Here is a 25,429-nt window from a genome sequence, read left to right as displayed (position 1 = left end):
TGCAGTCCATGTGGTGTAGGCACCCACCCACAGTGCTGTTAGGGAGGGTGTTCCAGGATTTTGACCCAATGACAGTGAAGGAACGGCGATATAGTTCCAAGTCAGAATGGTGAGTGGCTTGCAGCGGAACTTGCAGGGTGATGTGCCCATGCATCTGCTGCCCTTGTCCTTCTAGATAGAAGTGGTCGTGGGTTTGGAAGGGACTGTCTAAGGAGGCTTGGTGAATTCCTGCAGTGCATCTTGTAGATGGTACACACTGCTGTCACTGTGCATTTGGTGGAGGGAGTGAATGTTTGTGGATGTGGTGCCTATCAAGCGCACTGCTTTGTCCTGGATGGTGTCGAGCTTCTTTTAGAGTGTTGGAGCTGCGCTCATTAAGCAAGTGGAGAGTATTCCATCACACTCCTGACTTGTGCCTTGCAGATGGTGGACTGGCTTTGGGAGTCAGGAGGTGAGTTACTCATCGGAGGATTCCAAGCTTCTGACCTGCTCTTGTAGCCACAGTATTTATATGGCTCATTGAGTTCAGTTTCTGGTCAATGATAACGCCCAGGATAGTTGATAGTGGGGGATTCTGCAATGGTAATGCCATTGAATGTCATGGGGTGATGGCTAAATTCTCTCTTGTTGGAGATAGTCAATGCCTGGCACTTGTGTGGCACAAATGTTGCTTGCCACTTGTCAGCCCAAGTCCAGATATTGTCCAGGCCTTGCTGCATTTGGACATGGACTGCTTCAGCATCTGAGGATTTGCAAATGCTGAACATTGTGCAACCATCAGTGAACATCCCTGCTTCTGACCTTATGATGGAGGAAAAGTTATTGATGAAGCAGCTGAAGATGGTTGGGCCTTGGACACTACCCTGAGGTACTCCTGCAGTGATGTCCTGAGGACCTGAGACGATTGATCTCCAACAACCATGACCAACTTCCTCTGCGCTAGGTATGACCCCAACCAGCAGAGAGTTTTCTCCCTGGCTCCCATTGATTCCAATTTTGCTGGAGCTCCTTGATGTCACACTCAGTCAAATGCTGCCTTGATGTCACTCTCGCCTCACCTCTGGAGTTCAGCTCTTTTGTCCATGTTTGAACCAAGGCTGTACTGAGGCCAGGAGCTGAGTGATCCTGGATGTCAAGCAAGTGCTTCTTGATAGCACTGTTGATGACCCCTTCCATCACTTTGCTGATGATCAAGAGTAGACTGATGGTGCAGTAATTGCCTCAGTTGGATTTGTCCTGCTTTTTATGGCCAGAACATGGGCAATTTTCCACATAGTCGGCTAGATGCCAATGTTGTAGCTGTAGTAGAATAGCTTGGCTACTGGTGCGGAAAGTTCTGGAACACAATTCTACAGTACTATTGTTGGAATATTGTCAGGGCCTATAGCTTTTGGAGTATCCAGTTGTTCAGCTGTTTCTTAATATCACATGGAGTGAATTGAATTGGCTGAAGACTGGCATTTGTGATGCTGGGGACCTCTGGAGGAGGCCCAGATGGATCATCCACTCAGCATTTCTGGCTGAAGATGGTTGCAAATGCTTCAGCCTTATCTATTGCACTGATGTGCTGGGCTCCCCCACCATTGAGGATGGGGATATTTGTGTAGCCTACTCCTTTAGTTAGTTGTTTAATTGTCCACTGCCATTCGTGACTGGACGTGGCAGGACTGCAGAGCTTAGATCTGATCCGTTGGTTTTGGGATCACTTAGCTCTGTCTATTGCATGCCGCTTACCATGTTTGTCACACAAGTAGTCCTGTGTTGTAGCTTCACCAGGTTGACAGCTCATTTTTAGGTATGCCTGGTGCTGCTCTTGGCATGCCCTCCTGTACTCTTCATTGAACCAGGGTTGATCCCCTGGCTTGGTGGTGGGGTAGAGTAGGGGATATACCAGGCCATGAGGCAACAAATAGTGGTCTGAAATAAAATGAAGTAATTCTGAGATAAGGTAAGTAATTGGATGTTTTTTCAAAATGTCTTATAGCAATTCTTTTCTAAAGTTGAATTTATAGACTTGGCTAGTGCTGGGACTGGAGCACGTGAGTTTTGTACTGTAGAACTCCATTTTTATATTGCCTTTAACATAAAAAGATGTCTCAGGTAGATTGCAGTTGGAGGATAAATCTGATTAAGAATGAAATTAGAGGAAGTGCCAAAGGCATAGAACTTGCTGAATAGATTTCAAAAAGACTTTTAAAGATGGACCAAGTTGGGAGTACACAGCAGATCAGTGTTACGGGGTAAATAGACAAATGTAGGTTTGGTAGATTTTACAGTCGAATGGTGGAGTCAAACTAAAGATTTTGAAATCTCTGCACTGACCATTGGACATTATTGGAAGTCAGCAGAATAGGGGTTATGACTGATCATGAGTGTTGGCTAGATGTGTGTGATGGAGTTCCAGATGAGTTGGGGTTTATGAAGGTTGAAGCTTGTGAAGCTAAAAAATTGGAGTCCAGAGCTGGTAAAGGCATGTTCAAGGATTTCATTGGGAAAGGAGTTGTACGTAGACAAATGTTTAAGATCATGCCATGCGTAAACCAACCGTTTTTGGCCAAAAAATTGTAATTTTTCATACACTTCATGGAAAAGTCAACATTAGTTTTTCAGGGATCAAAGCTCAAAAATTTCAGAACCAAAGTATAATTTCTACAATTGCATCAAAAACCTCAATTCATTGTGGCATACAAGGCTATGGGCCTGGTGCTCAATGGGCCGAAGAGCCTTTTTCTGTGCTGTAGACCTCTATGAATCTATGGTCGAGTACAATTCTGCTGCTGCTGATGGCCCACAGCACTTCACGGATGGTCAGTCTTGAGTTGTTAGATCTATTTGAAATCTGTCCCATTTAGCATGGTGGCGGTGCCACACAACATGATGGAAGGTATCCTCAATGTGAAGATGGGACTTCATCTCCACAAGGACTACCGATACTGTCATGGGCAGATGCATCTGTGGCAGGCAGATTGGTGACGATGAGGTCAAGTATATTTTTGCCTCTTGTTGGTTCTCTCACCAGATGCCACAGACCCAGTCTAGCAGCTATATCCTTTAGGACTCGCCAGCTTGATCAGTCATGGTACTACTGAGCCGCTCTCAGTGATGAACATTGAAGTCCCTCACCCAGAGTACATTATGTCTCCTCGCCACCTCAGTGTTTCCTCCAAGTGGTGTTCAACATGGAGGAGTACTGATTCATCACCCGGGTGGTGGGGTTGGGGGATTGTCTGTGGCAATCAGGAGGTTTGCTTGACCATAAGTAAAGCAAAATACTGCAGTGGCTGGAAATCTGAAATAAAAACAGAAAATGCTGGAAAAACTCTGTAGGTCTGGCAGCATCAGTGGAGAAGCAGAATTAACATTTCAAGTCCATATGATTCTTTTTCGGAGATGTGATCTGAGCTTAGGTTTCCTTGCGCATGTTTGGCCTGTTGCCATGAGACTTCATGGATTCCAGAGTCGATGTTGAGGACTCCCAGGACAACTCCCTCCCGGCTGAATACCACTGTTGCACCACCTCTGCCAGGGATTATCTGTAACGTATGATTCCGTGAGTATGACTATATCAGGCTGTTGCTTGACAGGTCTGTGGGACAGTTCTCCTAACTTTGGTACAAGCCTCCAGATGTTAGCAAGGACAACTCTGCAGGGTCAACAGGTTCATTGTTACTTCTGGTGTCTGGAAACTGGGAGATTTCATTCCTTGTAGACTTTCCAGCGGCTTGCTAGGCCATTTAACAATCAACCACATTGCTGCCATATGTAGGCCAGGTCAGACCAGGTAAGGATGGCAAATTTCCTTCCCCAATGGGCATTAGTGAACCAGATGGGTTTTTACAACAATCAACAATTTATATTGATTGAATTCAAATTCCCTCTTCTGCCGTGGTGGGATTTGAATCCGTGTCCACAGAGCATCACCTTGCATCTCTGGATTACTAGTCCGTGACAATGCCAGCATGCCATTGCCTCCCCCTGGTATGGAAGGAAGACAAGTAACGCAAACCAATTAAAGAAATAAAATAAGCGAAGAGAAACATAGTAAGCAATGGCATGGGATCTACTACAATCTATCAAAACACTGTTGATAATCTGGAAGAAGATAGTCCTGTGGCAACAGTAACAAAATGTATTTTTTTTATTTTAACTAATTAGCATTCCATGCCACTTGCAAAGGCCACTCAGTATCTCAAAATTAAGTCTCGATTTTGTCTGATCATCAGCTTTACTTTGATTGAAATTTGTTTCACTGGCAGCAAAACAAATTAGACAATGACAGCTATTACCAGCAAAATAATTTACCAGTTACAGCTCAGAAAAATATGCAAAGAAAAGAATTGAACTGTAAGAAATTGGCAGAAAAATAATATAAACATTAATTCTTCAATAATACTCTGCCCCATGCAAAAACACAAACAGAAGTTTTGAATCTGTGCCTTTGTTGATATTTTGCTTTTTTTGTATTCCCACATTAGGCTTTAGCTGGCTTTTTTCTTTTGGGGGAAAACATCATTTTTCTAAAACGTGAAGGAGATAACAAAGGATTTGTAAATTGTTCATTCTTCATATTCTCCTTACAGTGAGTTGTATTAGTGCAGAGAGAAAGAACTATGTGGTATGTTTGAAGTACCATTTTTGGAGATAAAGCAAAACATTTAGAAGTCATGTTATTATTAATAATCATTAAACTGAAAATTTTGTACCAGATCTGTACCAATAAACATCCATCAAGATACAACTAATATAGTCATTGTCTGAAAAGCACATAATTTCAAACTCAGACTCAACAGATCAATACACATGAACAGAGCACTTTGGAATAAACAATATTAATAATATATATTTTTAGGAGGCAACATTTCAGACAAATTGTCTTCCATTTTGCTTTAATTTAATGTTTCATAAATATAAATTATAATACAGTGATTTCTTTCCATCCCTCATGATCAGTAACTTTTAATAACTCAACTATCAACAACTAACTGTGCATACCTGTTCTTCTGCTAACATCACATCTTTAATGATTGGTTGTCCTTGTGGCTCCCCTTTTTCCAAACGCACGTAAGTGACCTGGTACCCACGGATCTGTCCATGCTGTTTGCTCGACACGGGGGGTTTCCACATGACTTTGATTGTTGTTGAGTTCATTGACTCCGCTTCCACTTTCCGTGGTGGCGCACTAGGCACTATGACAAAATGTATAGTTATTACCTGCAAAAATTTATTTTAGGATTGATTTAAGAGCTCATACATACTTTACAGTAAGCACCTTCTTCCACCACCCACTGTAAAGATTTAACAAACTTCTGGTCTGTTGTATCACACTTACAACAATTAGGGGATTCTCCTCTGAAATGACATACAATCTAGATATGAGCAACTTCTTACCAGAAAAACAAAAACATCTACAGAAAAACTGTCACTTTCGGGTGAAAGTAAAGATTTTCTGCTAAGAATTCACTCAATTTAGACAATGTTGAAATCCTAACTGCTTTCACAAAATGTAACACTAATTCTACCAACTCGGTTTGATTCATATAAAGGTTAAAAAAACAGCATCACCCAGTTCCCAATTTTTTTCAGCCCATTGGATCACTGCTCTATATTTAACCTTCTCCCCCATATAAACAATCCCTACTGTGGAGTCATTCCAGACAGAAAACGAATTGATGATAAATAGTATCACTGATGAGACTTGAATTGTCTTTAATAAATACTGTAAAGTGATAACCCACTTTTCACAGTTATCTAACCAAGGAATATACTGAACAGATTGGGGAAGGGAGTCAAGGTTTCTAGCTTAATATTACAACTAAGCAACTGCTTCTATTTACATGCATTTAATGTATTGTTGAATTCCCCACGTGACTCTGGTCAGTGAAAATGTTGGTGCACCATTATTGCTGCATCTAATGTTGTCCTCACTTTACATTCACATAAGCTTTCTTTCAGCAGTTATCACTAGCTAGTGATTGAGTGGCTAAATTTCCCCTTCATAGCCTGGGGACATACAAGGCCAAAGTCAACTGTCATTATTTTTTCTTTCATGTCATGTGGGCGTCGCTGACAAGGCCAGCATTTGTTGCCCATCCCTAATTGCCCCTGAGCTAAGTAGCTTGCTAGGCCACTTCAGAGGGCAGTTCATGTTGTTGTGGGTCTGGAGTCATATATAGGCCAGACCAGGTAAGGACAGCAAATTTCCTTCCCTAACGAGCATTAGTGAACCAGATGGGTTATTATGATAAGAAACGAAAGCTTCATGGTCACCACCACTGATACTAGCATTCAATTCTAGATTTTGTTAATTGGATTTAAATTCCACCAGCTACATGGTGGGATTTGAACCCATGTCCCTAGACCATTTGCCTGGACCTCTGGATTACTAGTCCAGTGACACTACCGCTACACCACCATCTCCTCCCATGCTTCCCATTATTGTGACTTATGAGCATCAGACTTAGTACTCTGTTTTACACTACATGGCGCATTTATTAGATGAGCAACTGCAATATCTTTTTACAACGCTTTGTAAAGAACTCCCTTCTTTCTCGCATGTAATTTTTGAATGCAGATGTGCTGCGAATAAAACAGCTGGCAGTTAACATTAATTGCCATGTAGTTGTTGCCTCTACAAAAAGATCAGGAGCATTTTCTGTTTCACACAAAATCATCATGTTTTGCTGTGATCACGGTTTGTGCAAAATAACAGCTAGATATCAGTTTTCAGACAGACCAGCTACTGAGCAGCTGATGTTGTCTAACAAACTAGGTGTGCAAGAATCCCATTACCCAGTGTCAGCAAAAAAGTCCGCTTTGCACCTGTGGTGAATTAAAACATCTATCCGTCACCCACTCGAAGAACCCTTAACTAATTAGCAATTATTTTGCCACGCATACCTCCCAAAATTACTTTCACCTTTGAGTCTGCAAATTCCACAAATTTAGTTCTAAACACCAATTTTGCTCTCAAAATTATGCATTTTCAGAAAAAAGGAGGGAAAGGAGAAAGGTAATTCTATATCTAAAGACATCCAACCTTTTATTAGAAGGGGGAGTTATGTGGTTCCAGGTACGATTACTCTTAACAGTTGGAATTTTAAGTTAATCAAGTTGATATGTCTTTGTGACACCGCTCTGTGCATTGTACAACATTAGTGGTGCAATGTCATCTTACACTGTTGCTTTTTATTGACAGCTATCAGAGACCTAAACTGATTGCGAGTAATTTGTAGGGAGTTTAACATATAGCTCACCACCACCTTCTCAAGGGCCATTAGGGATTGGCAAGGAATGTTAGTGTTGCAAATGACATTCATATCCCATGAAAGAATTTTTTAAAATCTTACAGAACGGAACAATTGGGAAATAGGATTTCTTTTTTCAATGTTTCAATCAGTATATGGAAGCACCGGTGGATTCTATATGAAAGATTAGCATAGATCAATTTTCAATGAAGTTCCAACTTTCAACATGGAGCATAATTTGTTCTCTCCATGTACAAAGCAATGGTTGAAATAAGTTTTTTTTTAACTAAGTACTAAACCACCCCATGTGAAATCAGAATGGAAAGTGCTGGGAAATAATGTTGAATATTAAGGCAAATCTAGAAGGTAGTCTTAGAGGAATGACAATACCGAATATTGCAATTTATTCATTCACTAAACCAATGGAAAGCAGTAAAAGTTTAAAATAGTAATTCCAGTCAACAAGAGATAAAAAGGTAATTTCAAACTCTGCCAGCCAGAGATGTGAAAAACAAGAGAGAAGGAAACAAATTTAGCCTGAAAAGTAGTTGGTGGTATATATGCATGGTGGTGTAACCAAGATGAATAAGATAAAGGAGGTTCAGAAACGAGTCACAAGAGCCAGGGTAGAAAATTAGGTAAGGGAGAAACAACCTTACAAGCATTTATAGGAATATCATATGCATCAGGGTGAAAAAATTTTTGCTACTGTTGAAAGATCTTAAAGGTGGCATATCAAATGGCCAAATGGTAGCAAATAGACATGTGCATCCACATGTTCAGAGAGCATACCATGATTAATCTCTCCAGCATGGAAGTTGAATTTTATTGGAGGAGAGGGTGGGTGGCTGGCTGTCATGGTGGAAATGTTAGAAGTACTTTAAAAAAAAAAATAGAAGTATCAGGTATGCCAGTCATTAACAGGCTGAAAAAGTTAATGAAAGTGGCTAATGAAATCAGTCTTGCTGTTGCCACTATTTTTCAGGAATAGTGCCCAAGGGTTGAAAAGCAATCAACATAACACTATTTTTTAAACAAGGGATGAGGAACAATCCAGAAAACTACAGGTCATATCTAAAGAGTCAAAATAGACAGGAGGCAGCTATTTGGTCCATTAACTTCAAACCCCCTCTCTGTGGAGCAACCAGTCAGTCTCAATCCCTTGCTCCCTCCCAGTAGCCCTGCAAGTTTATTTCCCTCAAATATCTCTACATTTTTGTTTCAAAATCATTAAATTGTCTGTTTTGACCAGCCTTCTAGGCAGCGAATTCCAGTTCAATACTACCTGGTGCATAAAAAGTTCTTCCTCACATCTCCTCCCCCTATATCTCCTGCCCAAAACATTAAATTTGACCCCTAGTCCTTGTACATTGCCTAATGGGAACAGTTCTTCTTTCTCTACCTTATCTAAACCTGTCATAATCTTGACCACCTCTATCAGGTGTCCCTTCAACCTCCTTTGCTCCAAGGAGAGCAAGACCAGCTTCTCCAACTTGTACCCAAGTTCCTTTATCCCTGGAACCATTTTGGTAAATCTCCTCTGCATCTTCTCAAGGACCTTCACATCATAAAGTGGTGACCAGAACTGGATGCAATACTCCAATTGTGACCTAACCAGAGCTTTATAAAGGTTCAGTATAACTTCCCTGCTTTTGTACTCAATACCTCTATTTATGAAGCCCAAGATCACATATGCTTATCTAACTACTAACTTCATGCAACTTCAAAGCTCCAAGCACATGAACCCCCAGACCGGCTATCCTTGCACACTCTTTCGAACTGCACCATTAAGTATGCATTTTCTCTCCCCACCCCTTCTGCCAGAACATATCACCACACACTTCTCTGCATTCAGTTCCAAATGCCACTTGTCCGCTCATTCTGTTAGCCTCTCTCTGTCATGCTGCAGGCGACTGGTATCATCCTCACTGTTTGTCACACCTCCAAGTTCGGCACCATTGGCAGGGTACACCATGTTCTACCATTCTCTAGTTTAAAACAGCCATTTAACATGACTTGCTGTTTTTGTTCTTATGCCAATTTTTACCCAAGTTGACAATGACCTTCCCATTCCATCAGCCTCAATTTTGTTAATCAGCCTTTTATGTGGTACTTTGTCAAACTTTCTTAAAATCCACATAAACAACATCCACTGCATCTCCTTCATCCACCTTCCCCATTATTTCATCAAGAAAATTTTGATTAGTCAAACACAAACTTCTTTTTTACAGATCTGTGCTGGCTCTCCTGAATTTAATTCAAACCTCTTCCAGTGCCTCCTTCCTAGGTGGACCAAAAACATACTAGTCAAGGAAGTTCTCCTGAACACAGTTCAGAAATTTCTTCCCCCCTTACCCTTTACTCTAAGGCCAGGAATTTTCAGATGGCAGGGTTTACCAGTGGAGAACACATTTCAATATTGGCTGTCCCTCAGCCATCTAACACTCCAAGGAGTATTAATTGACTGGAGATGTGGCTTCTGCCCCTCACTTGGGATGAAGCTCCAATTCAGACAGCTGCCAGCTAATCGGGTTGGCCAGCAGCTCTCTCGTCCTAGCAGTGCCAGAAACTGCAGTGAGCATGACTGGGACTCTAAGAAACAGTCCCCAGAGTCTAAGTCCCGGAGTCCAGGACCAGGTAAGTGTGGGGGTCTCAGGGCAGAGAGAGGTGGGGGTGTTGGTGGAGAGATCAGTGGGGGACCAAGCATCCATGGAGGCAGATTTTGTTGCCAATGGGGAAGTTGCTGGATGTTGACAGGAGGCCACTGATGAAGTTGCCCACCCCCATTTTCCACCCAAAAAGGATCACTTTTGGGCTTCCCCTCTGCTCCCGAATTCCTCCTGCCAGCTTGAAAATTGAGGCTGGGCAGGAAACAGCCCTTAGGTGGTCATTAACTGGTCATTTAAGGGCCTCAATTGGGGCAAAGGTGGGCAAGCTAGTCTAGGCCCCGCCCGTACCGCTGTAGAATTATGGGAGGCCGGTGGGAAGGCCAGGGGAATTTTCAGGTCACTACTGCTTCCCCCTATGTCTGCAAACCTGTCAGCAGGAGAATGTAAAATTCTGCCCAACATTATCCCAATTGATATTCACTAATGAAAGTGCTCCAATATCATCACTTTATAGTTACACACATCTGTGATTTCCCTGCAGATTTGCTTCTCTCTCTCACTATTTGGAGGCCTATAGAATGCCCTCAGGGGTATGATTACACCCTTTTTGCTTCTCAACTTTAACCAAATTTTGTCCTTGCCTCTTCAGGGACATTCTCTGTTTTCAACACTACAATGCCTTCCTTAATCAGTGCTGCCACCCCAACTCCATTTTTCCCTTCTCTACCTTCTCTGGACACTTTATATCAGTGAATTCTAAGCACCGAGTCCTCAACATTTTTAAGCCATGTTTGCATTATTACCACTACATCTTATTTCGACATGACTACTTGCGCTTGTAGCTCACCTAACCTTGCGTATTTACATACATGCATTCTAAACCTGCCTTTGTGTTCCTTGTAATCCCTCTTAGAAATCTGGAGCTCGAGCTCAAGCAGCTGGAGACACTCCCTAAACACATGGTCCGCAAGGCACATGGAAGTATCCTGAAATTTCTACATGGTGCAGGAATTAAAGCAATAGTTATTGTTCCCCATCCTTAATCTAAAAAAAGCTCTTTATTCCCTCTTATAGAATCTAGTTAGTAACTTGTTTAAATTATGAATTTTAATTAATACCTCTGGACCTCAGCTCTCAAGTCCTCCTGTCTCCAGCTCCCTCTCTTGGACCACTCATTTTTCTTTTGAAATACCACAACAATACCTCTTCCTCACTCGCCAAATTCCCTAAGTTTATTACTTTGTAGAAGCAGCACATAGTAGAACTGATCTCCATGCATTAGAAAAAGCCTCCTGTATTTCCCAGGAAAAATTCAAAGACCTGAGTCAGCTCCTGGTGACAGTAATTACCAGTTTTAACTAGCCACCTCATGAGCTAACTGCAATTAGCCACTAGGAAGCAGATTTTCTTAACCATAGACAAACATTGTGAAAGAAACTAGAAGTCAATGTTAAAGTTAAGTTTTGCACTTACCATTTAACTAAATTTTAGAAAAAGAGTCAACACGTAACCAAATTCTCAGAGTTTGGTACGCTATAGAAGCAGTGCTATGTAAAACTGGACTCCGTAACGCTTAAATAAAAACAAAATGTGATGGAAAAACTCAGCAGTCTGGCAGCATCTATGAAGAGAGACACAGAGTTAACAGTTTGAGTCCAATATGACTTCTCCAGGATTTCCTGGCAGAGGCTGAGGACTCCATTTCCCAGCAAGCCCAAGAGTTCCAGGCATGAGCGGAGTGCTGCAGGGTGAAAGGCCGTGCATGCTCTGTTCTACTCCTGTTTTTTTGTTAAAAGGCTTGGCCATCCGGGACATCGGGATTATGCCTGCGTATTGCGAAAACAACGATCATGCGACCCAGCTTTTCCATCAAAACACAGGGAGTCCTGAGACCGAGAGAAAAGACCCAGGGAGAGTGTCCAGCGGGAAGGATTACCGGTAGGAACCACTGAGAAGAGAAACTACTGGGGAGAGAAGCAAAGAAAATAGGCTCCAGGCAGCAAAACTGCTGCTTTTAGTTGGCTCCAGGTAGTGAGGGCTCGGGAGAAGCCAGGAAGAGCTGAAAAGGCAGCGGAAGGTCAGTGATTCCGTGCCGGACTGTTGGGGCAAAGGTAATCTTTTGGAGCAGTGTTCTGCTCAGCATGGCTGAAGAGCTGGAGTTGTGGCCATGACTTAGTGCTGGACTATAGCCTCGGGAAGTCAGTGGAATGTACTCTCAGGAGAAGGGATTAAATTATCAAGAGGTGAGCAGTTGTTGAGACAATGAGTCGAAGCAACTTTTGAGGGGGTTCAAAGACTAGAGCTTTGAAAGTGAAGGCTTGAAATCCCTTGTGAGCGAGATTGTGCAACTCACAGAGGACACAGACATCTGAGTGGGTGCCTTGGTTACATCTGCCATTTAATATGCAGTGTGGTCTGTTCGACCACAGTTTGCCTGTTAATTTATATTTACCTCATGTTAATTTTGAACGTTAGAATACGAAATAGCTAATGTAAATTGCTTTGCTTTTCAGTTTTTGCATAGTAAAGTTTATTTTGTTTGTTTAAAAACCTTGGAATCTTGTGGCTTTCTCCTCTTAGTAAGTGCCTGGGATCTCAAACTTTGTCTGCGAAACAGTGGACAAAATTTTGAGGTCATCAGGCGGGTGGGCCTGGAAGAGGCCAGGGAACGGTCTGCCGCCTGCAATTGGCCCCCAACCGTGATTTCATGCCAGCGTGAAACGCGGCTCTTCACTGGTCGGCAAATGGCGGGTGGTGGGGGGGGCGCCTGTCAGCCACCGGGCCCAATGGCAACCTGGCAGCCAGTTTAAAAACAGCAGAGTCAGGCCTAGGAAGACTGCCGGCGACGAGGAGAACTCCAGTGTTGTGAGCAGGCGAGTATAAATTATGGAGTGTAATGCGGCTGCAGGCGCCAGGCAGGAGGGCAGGTCGGTTGGACACTCAGAGACCCCCCCACCCCGATTTTTGGATGAGTGCCTCATGGCCCTCCTGAAGGAGGTGGCTGCCAGAAGGGACACCCCCTTGTCCCTTGGGATGAAATGAGGAGGCCACCGCACCTAACGAAAAGAGCTTGGGAGGAGGTGGCAGTGCTGGTCAGCAGCCATGATGCACACCTGAGTCCAGTGGTGCAAGAGGTTTAATGACCTGCTGCGCTCAGGAAGAGTGAGTACCGTGTCAGCATTGATCAGTGTGGTGAAGTGTTAAAGTCTGGCCGCTCCCCCGTGAAGCTCAATTGTCAATGATGCTGGAGCTGGCCAAGGGGGTGATCCCTGGCTGCTTGGACTGAGTGCCTTGTGCCTCGAGGGCCATGACTCGATGTGCTCTGCAAGGCATTCCTGCAATGATGGACAGGCTGCAATGGCGCTGCAGGTAGAGTGTGGACTAATCTATGCCCCTCTGTCCTTTCAGGAGAAGACCGCCCATAACAACAATGAAAGGTCACGGACCAGTGGACGCCCAGCTAACCGCCTAACCCTTTCCAGATATGAACAGGATGCCTTGGGCCTGGAGAGGCGCCATGCACTTCAGTCAACCAGCCGCAGAGAGGCTGGGGTATCAGGCGAAAGTAAGAGTGCAATGCACAGAAGTGAGAGTTTCAAATGCTGCAAACATTCCTGTGTAGTCTCATCACTAATGGGAGCCTTGAAACTGCATTCCCCATTGATCAATGAAAGAGGGTGGCACCATGATGCAGATCTTCACAGTCTTACCAGGGTGCCTGGCATACACAATGACAGTGTGATGACTTAAACTAATGACATGTTGTTATTCTCCCTTAGGTTTGCCACCACGAACCCAATCGCAGGACCCCAAAGACCCACCCCTGACACCAAAGGTCCGCCAGGCTCCAGAAGCACTTACGCCACACCCGATCTCTGAACCAGGCACCAGCACTCGGTGGGAATTAGATCTCCAGTTAGAGTGCACAGCAGTGAGGGCACTTCACACTCGCTTGAGGTTCAGGCGGAGGCAGAGACTGCCCAGGGCGCCGGCAGTTGGAGGACTGCTGGAGACCAGGACAATGCTGAGTTGAAGGCAGATGATGAGCCTCTAGAGTCGTCCATTAGGCAGCAGATGCTGGATGTCCAGCGAGGTATCCGGGGGGATCTGGTGGAAATCCATGAGGGTATGCATGCCCTGGTCTCCGTTATGCAGGAGTCCATGTGAAGCATGAGCACTGCAGTGACCCTCATGGCCGAGCGCAATGCCTCCTCCATTGACAGAGTGGCGACTCTCATGGAGAGGCAGCTCCAGGAACAGAATCAGGAGCTTGTGGGGTTGCGCTCAGACAGCCCTCACACAGGCACTGAGCTCAAGTGGTCAGTATCCAGGTGGGAGATGGATGAGGCACCCAGTATCCCAGCTAGGTGCCCGTCCATCAATGGTGAGCAGGGAGGTCCAGAGCGACCTCACATTGGCACACATGCTGTTTGTCGTCCCTGCGGGCTCCTCTCAGGGTGCTCTGGATGACAGCCCTTCTGTGACTATGGCATCCAATGAGGCTGCGGCGACTAGGGAGAAGCCAGCTGTGGCACTGACTGCTCCATCCCAGGCAGGGTCAGCACAGGCTCCACTGGCCAGAGGACGACCACCAAGTTCATCAAGACACCAGAACCAGCAGGCTGCCTTCGGTGCCAGTGAGGGGGGAGCGCCAAGAAGTAGCACTCGCAAATGTAAGTTTAAGACACCATGAGCTCAAGAGGGACTGTTCACAGGTGATCTTCTGTTGTGCAATGTTTTGTTAATTTTAATTGGTCTAGTGTTGAAGACCAGAGAAGGTTCTGTTAATTTGTTTTGAGGGTCAACATAAGATAAATTCCTCTGCCAGGAAGTTTGTACTTTATGTTGAACCATCTTTGATCCGTTTCTGCTGGATCCCGTCCTGTTGTGGGGATTCTGCTCTACTGCTACCGAAGAATCTTTGCACTTTTTCTGCCTGATTCCCACTTTATCTGATTTAATTTCACCTCACCAAGGCTCCTCAACTCTGCTGGATTCCTGCATTAACCTATGCCAGCTCATGGATAATGCTCCACACTTCCTCGAAACTCAATTTTTCACAGAAATACTTTGACCAGTATACTGATATTCTCACTTCAAGCAGTTCCTGGGCTCACTCACCCTTACTTGTTGTTGATCCTCTGCATCAGTGCTTCAAGCCGGTTCTATCCAAAAATTCATTTCGTCTCACCAGGTGACCTCTGAATTTAAATTCTGACTCATTTATTGCTTCATCCCTATTCTCTGCTTACAACCAAGACATACTGAGCCTAATCTTTACCAGTTTTATATTTCCCTTTTTCATTTTTACCATTGCTGGACACTTCTTTCCAGTTTCTTAACCTTCTGGCTACCCAGTCTCCTTTCATTATTTCCCTCTTGGTTACTTTTTCCCCCAGCTTTTCCCTACACAAACCACTCCCACAAACCCAAGTCTGGCAAATCCAAACCCCAACCGTTCCTTATCTTGCTACTCTACTCTCCTGTTTATTCCCTCCCGAGTAAGCCCACCGCTTCCTAATGTGGCCCTCTCTGCGTTCTCTGAAAGGTCTGCTTATGAGGCCCAACTGAACCACCCTATTCTCTTGCTTATCTTCCCACTCAGTGTGCCTGCTGAGGTCTAATCCTCCTTCCCTTCCCTCTGGCCCGTCCCATTGCTGACTCCATAGAGTCGGTTGGCAGGCCAACAAACTGCATCTGCATCTCCCTCCAGGATAACTGTTCATTTGCCATCAAGGCCGTTGCTATTCACAACTTAATTGCATTGTAAACGACATGTCCTTGATGCAAACTTGGCTTATGGGTTATGACACCTCCCTGCTTTCTCCAGCCTCTCCACCTGATTATACCTTCTACTACCTGCACTGCCCAAACTGCCTCAGTGGCGTGTAGCCTTTACTCTCAGTTCTCATTTTGGTCTGTCCTCCTACTTCCCCATCACCTTCTCTTTTGCACAACTCACAAAATCCTCGTACTCTACAGCCTACCCAAGCTCCATGTCAAGCTTCTCACCAAGACACCTTTACTGCTTTCTGCACTTTGCCTCTGGACCAAATGGCTTCCCATCTATAGTGATTTCCATCTCCATCTCTTTCCTCTGAATTCACAGTCTACCTGTCCTCCCATGACTTCCCCCTCCATATGAAATGGTCTGCTCATTTCTTTAATCACAGGCAACGCCATTTTTGATCCATGTTCTTATATCCCCCACCACTCACATCTCCCTTTCAATTCTATATTTGCTCCAGAAATAAGAGTCCCAAAAGTCACTTACAATGGCACTTTGAAACTCCCAACAGTCTTAACTTTGGTCTTCCGCAAGCCACAATACTTCTGCAGCTACCGATTTGCTCAATATATCTCCACCTTTGATGCCCTTGCTCCCTTACTCTCTCCTATCCTGATCATGCCCATTCGTATGGCCTCCATCTTTGCTCCCTTATGTCCCAGGGATGTAGGTTTGAACATTTAAGACATAACTAGTTTAACTGCTCCTCAAACACTATTGAGCTCTGCTCTCCTCTGTCAAAATTTCTCACCACTCCAGCGTTTTTCTGGAATGCAAAGATAACACTAGCTTCTTTTTTCCATTATTAACCATCTCCTAAAATCTCATTCCAGTTACTCCTCCATCATCACCAACAACACGAACGAGGAACTCATGGTCTTTTTTGTCACTAAAATTGAGGCCAATCTCAGGAAGTTGAAGAGCCTCAAGTTGATTACTCTGGGGAAGAGAAAGCTCAAAGGCGTCATTATTCAAGCATTCAAGATAATTGAGGAGATAAATGAAGCAAACCCTAATAAGTGTTAGAAGTTGTCACAAACTCTACAACCAAGTGATATATTCGGAAGCTTATGAGTGGAAGATATAGAAACGTTTAGCTACTTGATACAGAAGGTGATGATCATCTGAAATGTACTGGCTAGGGAGGCAAACAGTGCAGAGAAGTTCAAGGAAGAATTGGATAGTTATTGAAGAAAATGGATGATTGAGGGATATTAGTTTTCAGGAACAGATAGACTGCAGTGCCTTTTCAGTTTCTTTATTCGATAAGAAAAAGTTAAAGTAGATAGTGGTAATTAAACATTCAAGAGCTCTGGATACCACAATTCTCAGAGGAATTTTGAAACAGCACTAGATTTAACTTGATATTCAGGTATGCCAACTTGGATAAATCAGACATCAAGCACAAAGCTGTGAACAAGATTTCTGGTTCAGCTATTAACCTCATCACTTCCAATTGAAAATGAATCAGCAACAGTTGATGGGAGTATTTAGTTTTTACGTGATGCCGCTGATGACATTGTGTTTCTCATTTTTGTGAGTGAGATTCATTCATACATATATACTTATATATATGTATGAAAGAACATAGAAATATATTTCTTAAACAATTAAAGGCGTAATTGCTGTAATTTCTATGTAAGAAGCTGTGGTACCCCTTTGCTAATAGGCTGGTTACTAATTACACAGAATAGATTTGAATATAATTTGCATGAGGACACCTGAAATGAAATATTTATTGTGGACTGCAAGTATTCTTAGGTCCTTTGTTGCATGAGGAAAAAAAAACTTTTACAATAAAACAAACGATTACAGAAATAATAGCAGCTTTCTATCTGAATTTCAATCTTGTCTTTGAAATGTTTTGTAAAGTTTCTGTCTTTTGAGGAGTTGGTGAAAGGGGTACCACAATGTTAAAACACATTTAACTTTGTTTTCAAATGACCTACCGTCCTCATCCGTACGGATATTCACAGGTGTGCTCTTCGGACCCGGCCCAACGTTGGTGTGAGCCCTGACCCACACCCGATATTCAGTCCACTTCTCTAGGTCCTCAATTAGTGAGCTGGTTGCGTCTGCCTCAATGTTGTCCAAAACATGCTTCATGTTGTCCTCACTATCCACCGCCTGATACATAATGGAGTATTTGGTAATGACGCCATTGCGACTGTTTGCTGGCGGTGGATGCCAACTTACCCGAATGCTGGTAGAGCTGATGGAGAATCCATGGACATCTTGAGGTGGGGCGGAGGGGGCTAGTGGATAAATGGAGGGGTATGAAGGGTAATGAATGAAATAAGATGCCAAAAGACTAACCTGAAAATACATACTAGAACAGAAAAATGCATGCTGACAACAAAAGAAATTAAAACACAATCCAAACTTTTAAAAATGTTTAAACTCACTAAATGTTAACATTCAGTCATGCATAAATATAGTAAAATAAAATTATGGTAGGATAAAGAATACAAAAATAAATGTTGAACATTCATGCAAAGTACCTACCTTAAATTGTATAGAATGATCATTAATTATTCTGAACTTTATTTACAGCTGAAATAGCATGATTCAGCACATTTATTACAGAACATTTGTGGCGCCTATGTACTTATAATACAATTAGTCACATTTTAAACAAGGCCAATAAGCCTAGCCATAATGATAAAAAAAAGTGGGATAATATTCTTCAATTGGTCCATATAGATAGTATCTTCCAAAAGTTGAGTCTGGACTACAGCAAAGCAACAATTTTGTGGTATTCCATTGTAATAGTATATTATTAATACTGCTGCTATCAGAACTTGGGGTGGTCTTGTGAACCAAGCAAACTACATAATCTCTACATGTACGTGATTATACCACTAGATCTGGGTTGTTAGCATTTTAGTTTGCACCATTCACCATCTTAAAGGTATATTCCAGGCTAAGACACGATAATAGATTTATCCCCAAGACATATGTAAATTTTTAATTATCACAAGGTGGCTGGTCTCAAAATTAGAAATGCCAGCTTCTCACTGACGACAGCTAGATATTGAAGCATGGTTTATAACTCAGCTTTAGGTGACAGCAATCCCCACTGTTCATTGCCTTCCATTATCCTACAGGAAAAGCAATTTGATCATTTCTTTAAATTGATAAATTTGGCTGAAAAGTCAAGGCCTTCAGCAGAAAACTTTGAAAAGATTGTGAAATGAGAGAAAACCAGATAAAAGAAGAAATAAGTGCTTAGATGATGCAAACTTGGCTTTGCAAAGTCTGCAGAACCATAGGGGGAATGAGAGACTGAGGGAGGCAAGGAGGTTTTTTTCGTGAAAACTAATGCATTAAATTAGGAGCCAACAGTTTTGATTTCAACCTTGCAAGGGTGCAACACAGGCAGAAAGAATGTGCAAGATATATTTGAAGGTTTATAGGTTGAGGCAAAAAAGAAGCAATGACAAATAGATAATGGGATACTAATAGGGAAATAAAGCCGTAAGCTTCTTCAGTAGCTCTAAGGATAAATCATACAGTTCCAAAAACCTTGTTTTGATTCAGTGTTTGCTGGGTTATGGAGCTCGCAGTAGGAGTGCTTCCTGCCCAGATCATCTCCTGTGAGTGTCCCTAAATAAATGAGCAACATTTAAGTCTTGTAAAGATGTGGCCTTTATAGGCAGCAAAGAGTCATGAAAAGGAAACAGAGCATTTAAAGATCCCTTCAGCAATGGATGAGACTTGAGATTTGTCTTAGAGATTATAGGATGTCTCATGATAGAAATATTTGGAGGATTGTGGCTAGAGCCAAAAGCAAAATACAGGGTTGTTGGACTTGTAAGAAACTTGTAGGGTCACAAGGGAGAACAAATGCATTGATTCAACAATTTTATTGCAAGAGGAATGAAGGATCTTTTTATTAAGGAAAAGCAACAGATGTAGCTTGATGACTAGTTGAAGAAACCGCAGATTTAGAGAAGTAGCACAACTGTAGAAAGAACAGAGGCTTGGAGAAACCTCGAGTCAGAGAGCAAACCTTTAGAATTTTCAATAATATTTTAATAAAAATGACTGGGGAAAAGAAAATTTTAAAACATCTCAAACTCCAAAAATCAGAATGCACCTGTGTAATATAACTTCCTGTTGTCATGTTTTTAAATTGTACTTTTTGAGTCGACCTTTATCATTATAAATTTCCATATCTACATTTATAATGGAAAATGGCATCAGAACCCCATCATTCTGATTGAGCAATCTGGGCACCGGATTTCCAAAATTCACTCAAAATGCTTTCTGAACCATTTTCAATAGTTTTTTTTTCTCCTCTGAAATATTTGCAGTCCAAAATAAGGTTTAACCAAAATAAAAGGAAACACACAAGCCTTTGTTGATGAAACAGATACGAAAGGAGCATAGAAATCCTATGGTCACCTGCCTCTGTGAAAAACAAGATTGGAGAAAAAGGTTGGGGTTAAGGGTAAGAGCTAGGCACAGTGATGGAGTCGAGTGTGTGGTAGGGTGTGAACAGATAGGGAGATGATGATGGTGTAGGGGACTCAAAAGCCGAATTTTCTCAGCCCTGTTGAGTGGCTTTGGAGTTGAAGGGCGTAGCAAGTTGGAACACAGTGCGTTAGGCCAGCTCCCTGACATGCTCCGTCCTGGCAGTGGTAAGTAGCCAATTAAAGTACTTAATAGGGCAACGGTCCAGTGTTCTGGCAATGTATTGGAATTTTGCCAACAGCGCATGGGCCCCTCGTTTGCCTGGTGCTCTTTGGATTTTGAAAGCCATGATTACATCTGGTTCCACTATCCTTTCAGGCACTGCATTCCAGATTGTTGGGTTTAAAAAAAGTTTTTCCTCATGTCGCTTTGCTTTATTTCCTATTCATCTAAATTCAAATACAGAACTTAAGAAAATTATTGTTAGTATAGCTTGTGAATGCTAATGACATTGCCAAGGCAACCATTCAACATGAAAAGGTAACTCCATCTATACAAAAGTTACACAATTGTTAATGGCTCACCAGCAACAGTCATACAAAAGAAATATATATATATATATAAGCCAAACTTAAATGACAAATCTGAATGTTATGGACATCAAAAATAGTTGGCTTGGAATGTGTTACATTTATTGAACAATCTTAGGTTTCAATGTGTTTTAGAATGTCATTAAAGTGCATTCGCTATATTGTAGCATTGTACCTATTTTTCTATTTTTGATGCAATATTTAATTAAATACTGTCATTTATGTTGATTTAATTTTTGAGATGGAATTAATTGATTCTAATGGAATAATTATACAACTATTAATGAGTGGTCCCTTAGACGCCAAGAATGAAATTCTGTGAAATAAACAAATTGAGCAGTACTATTAAATGCCAGTGGTTTACCAATACTATTCATTGCATTCCCTAAACTTGCAACTGGCACAAACCATGATAGAGATTTAAACACTTACTGGATTGCATGGTTGTTGCAGAAATTCTTTGTGTGTATGCTCCTAAACCGTACTCTGAACGCGCGGCCAAACGGAAGTAGTATGTTTTGTCTGGCTTCAGGCCTTCCACTGTGTATGAAGATTTAGGGTCAAAGATCACTTGTTCCTGTAAATAATGCAATGAAAATAAAATGAGTTTTGAAAACATTACTTGATCTATTGCTTCTAGCTGGAACCCTATGTTGCACATGCCAAAGGGCAATTAGAGTGATAGTTTAACAAATTCTTACATGTACTTAATCTGCGGGGTGGATTTGGATTACTTGGATAATGCTTTTGTACAATTTCTGTAGTGAGTTGAGCTGAAAGTATATAAATTACATGACACCTAATTTAATTTTTTAAATCTAGGAAAAACAGATAATAAATGCTAAATTTAGTGGGAATAAAAGTTTCTAAGTCTGTCTTTCATTTTCTCCTTTTAAATGATTATTTACCCGATGCAATGCTTAACCTCCCATTTCATGGCTTCATCCTTGAGGTATTAATCACCAAGATGGAAAACTGTCAAAGATTTTCTCAAAATTTAAGTGCATACCAATTCTATTTGCTTTGTTTAGCACACCATTATCACGTTAAAGGAAAAATCCAGTTAGTAAAGAGTGATCACCCTTTACTGAATTTTGTGGTCTTTTAAGAATGTATGCCTTCCAAGTGTTACATAGTAGAATCTTTAAGCATTTCAAGGCACTCTCTACAACTGGTTAAATTTCATGGCCCAGGTTTTCTGCGAAGTGGCAGTTATCATTGGATTACTGCTCCGCTCGAACGTTTCCACACCTCGACATTGCTCCACATTTCTTGCCGGGTCTTCCGAGCCCGGCTTCTCCAGAAATTGAGAATGCAGCATCCATCAGGGAACTCCACTGCAGCACTGTATCATTGGGGGAGGACAAGACACACCCTGTTTTTATGGCACTAGTTGTTGTATGATAAGTTTAAATGTCCAGTGTGAATGCTAGTGAATGGGTAAGGTGGGTGAGGTGGTAGGTGGGTTAAGGGGTAGCAGTGTTGGGCCGGGAGGGATAGTCAGATCGGGTTGGTCGGGGGGTCAGTGTGAGTGATTTGCGGGTCAGTCCTGTAGTCAAGAGTCAGAGATTTTCACAGCGGGTTCCAGGGAGCATGGGAATTGCCCATTAGAAGTTCAAACTTCCCAGGCAATTCCCACGGAGGTCAGCGTGTTGGGACTTCCACAGGGTCCCGATGCGCATCTTGGGTTGTACATCAGTCTCTGACAATCCAGAGACTGGAAGATCTGGGCCCATTGCTCTTGACCTTCTTAAAATAACAAAGTAACATTCATTATTTTCCAATCCTTATGACTTTCCTAAATTCAGTGAGCTTGCAAAGCTTTTATTTAAAACCACATTAAATTCCTGTCACATTTTCCTTCAGAAGTTTATCACATTCAAACCTCTATCAGTGCTGGATTAGATTATTGGACACTATTGAGGGTGACACAATTTGCCACCCTGGGTGAGAAAATCGTTGTTCAAACTACCCCACCTCTAATCTTTAGTTCAAAGAACTTTCATCTCTAAATTATACTGAACTTGTACAGGACAATACAGGAATCATTCATACCTCTGTCACTGACTAACTCAGTAGGAGTCTTGCATGCCCCTTATGATTCATTCCCCCATAGATTTTGACTCCAACATACCTCTTTGCTATCGATGTCCTCAGAATATATTAGTTCATACTTGGTAACTTTCTCTTGCTGACGTAACACCCAGGAGAGTGCAATGCTGGTATCAGACTCTGCTTCAGCTTGGAACTCAGCTGGTTGAGCTGGAACTGGTGAAGGAAGGAATCCAGAGTAAACAGTTGTTACGCTGAAGGGAACAATCCTATATTTAACCTTTTTAGTATAAACTCAATAAAGCCCTTTCCTATTTAAGATCTGAGAATACAAACTTCATTCTTCTCAGATAGTTTTCCTGGTGGCAATTCTAAAGTAGTCCATCAGAACGGTCTAGCTCTAGTCCATAAACTTCAAGGATAAAATAAATCCTCCATTTTATCAATTGCTACTTCCAACAAAATTTTTTTTTTTAACCTGCGCGTAACAGTTACCATTACTAGCTTAGAATTGATGGAGGAACACAAAATTATTGCCTGTTGATAAAATACAATGAAGAAACTGTACGTGAACAGGTGTTCAAGGAAATATTCTAAAAATAAACTCCTTTCTCATTTTCTCTTCTACTTTCCAGTGTTCTAATTTTCCTTACACTGGAATAAGGTCACCCAAGAGGCTGTTTTTCATGTTTGAGCTGACGTAATCCATGTCTCCGACTAGATAGAAAGTACTGGCAGACTATTTTATGATGGTGACATCACAGTTGAGTCCAATCCTATCCTCAGCCAACATCCAAACATAAACTTTCCAGCAACTATTGGATAAAGATAAAAAGTGGGACCCCAGGTTTTTATTCCTCCAAGACCATGAAGGCAATTATAGCATCTTTATTACCTCTTTCGCCAAGATTGACTAAATTAGTACATACCAGGAATCTTAACTGAGATCACCTAGTTTTCTTTCTCAGTTTTTCTACCGTGCCAACTTGTGAACCTTCCAGTACTTTTGTTTTCAGATGAAAATAGTTATGCAAATCCTACCCACGTAACTATACCACACTATAAAGATAAGTCTTGTATAAATCAGCTGATCTAGCAGTGGTGGCAAAGGGGAAGTTACAATCTGACTCAATATCTTTTGCTGTTCAATAATAACTATTGAAAAATGAATGCAAGATGCTTAGGCTTTACATGGTGAAACAGTCTACTAATTTAATGGCTAAGTGTACTCATTAACTTGTGCTAGTGGACTGCTAACACCTGTGAAATCATGCTGAAAATGAGTCATCTTCATCTGAAGCAGCAATATAAAAAATTGAAAAACAAAATCAAAGCACTCTTAGGATACTTAAAGCTATGACTAGGAGTGATGGAGATCCCTCTAGATTGTACGATCAAAGCACGTCATCCAATCTGACAATAGTAACCACTACTGTAACAGCATGATTTCCACAAAAAGCCAGATGATTTTGTCCATCAAACACATCTTCCCCTCATCCCTCCATCAGCATTTCCTAGGGACAGTTCCCTCTGTGACACCCTGGGTCCACTCCTCCATCACCCCCCAACTCCTCATCCTCTTCCCATGGCACCTTCCCATGCATGCGCAGACGGTGCAACACCATATACTCCTTTCAGGTGAAGCAGCACTTCACTTGCGCCTCCTTCAATTTGGCCTACTGTATTCGCTGCTCCCATTGCGGTCTCCTCTACAACGGGGAGATGAAACATAGACTGGGTGACCGCTTTGCGTAACACCTTCACTCAAGTCTGCAAGCATGACCCAGACCTTCCGGTCATTTGCCATTTCAACTTACCATCTTGCTCTCATGCCCACATGTCTGTCCTTGGCCTGCTGAAATGTTCCACTGAAGCCCAACACAAACTGGAGGAACAGCACCTCATCTTCCGATTAGGCACTTTACAGCCTTCTGGGCTTAACGTTGAGTTCAAAAACTTCAGACCATGAACTCTCTTCCTCCATCTTGACCCCCCCACCCTCCTTTTTGAATCCATATTTTTTCCCCAACACCCTCCCCCAACCTCCAAACAGGGCCAACTGTCACTTGTTCTTATTTTTTGCTGTCACAGAGTGCTGACCCTTGTTCTGCTGTTAACACATTCTGCCTTCTTACCTTTATGCCACTATCAGCACCTTCTTTAGTCTTTAACACCATTAACATTCCTTTGTCTTGTGTCCATGACACCTTTGTCAAATCTCTCCTGAGCTCCCACCTATCCCATACCTTCTATTTTGCTCCACCCCCTCTTAAACAGTATAAAATCCATCACACTTCTATTTCTCTTTAGCTCTGAAGAAGTCATATGGACTCGAAACATTAACTCTCTCCACAGATGCTGCCAGACCTGAGTTTTTCCAGAATCTTCTGTTTTTATTTCAGATTTCAGCATCCGCAATATTTTGTTTTGAACGAGATGATTGGTACCAATTATGATTAAGTTAGTGGTAGTGAGTTACACCCACTGATTGCTTGCTTGAAACTAGACTAAACTTACTTCACGTAGGACTTCAGATGTGAGAAGAGATTTTCATATCTTTCATGTAAACTCAATATGAAGTAAAACTATAGTCTATTAACCCACTTTAATATCACATTTCTAGAGATTAATTCTTAAAACAGGAATGCACAGAGCTCCATTCAGAAAATTCCGTTCCGTTTATTTGGTTTGAAAAATAAAAAATGTTATACAGCCATAGAAAGGAAATTT

At 42.0% G+C, this 25,429-nt stretch overlaps 1 protein-coding gene across 9 annotated transcripts in view; it reads right to left on the bottom strand.

Moving 5' to 3' along the window:
• Positions 1-25,429, bottom strand: part of LOC144692265 (receptor-type tyrosine-protein phosphatase F-like) — a 496,732-nt gene that overhangs the window by 147,325 nt on the left and 323,978 nt on the right. For all 9 annotated transcript variants that reach the window (XM_078560868.1, XM_078560866.1, XM_078560873.1 and 6 more), the window contains 4 exons: positions 22,782-22,915; positions 21,080-21,224; positions 17,591-17,896; positions 4,993-5,186 (listed from right to left, as the gene is read on the bottom strand). In XM_078560868.1, coding sequence (XP_078416994.1) covers positions 4,993-5,186; positions 17,591-17,896; positions 21,080-21,224; positions 22,782-22,915 — 779 coding nt within the window. The remainder of the gene's footprint in view (positions 1-4,992; positions 5,187-17,590; positions 17,897-21,079; positions 21,225-22,781; positions 22,916-25,429) is intronic.

This window comes from Cetorhinus maximus, chromosome 17, assembly GCF_964194155.1.
Source record: "Cetorhinus maximus chromosome 17, sCetMax3.hap1.1, whole genome shotgun sequence".
Taxonomy (NCBI): domain Eukaryota; kingdom Metazoa; phylum Chordata; class Chondrichthyes; order Lamniformes; family Cetorhinidae; genus Cetorhinus; species Cetorhinus maximus.
The sequence above is the reverse complement of the archived record's forward strand: the minus strand, read 5'-3'. Positions and strand labels throughout refer to the sequence as shown.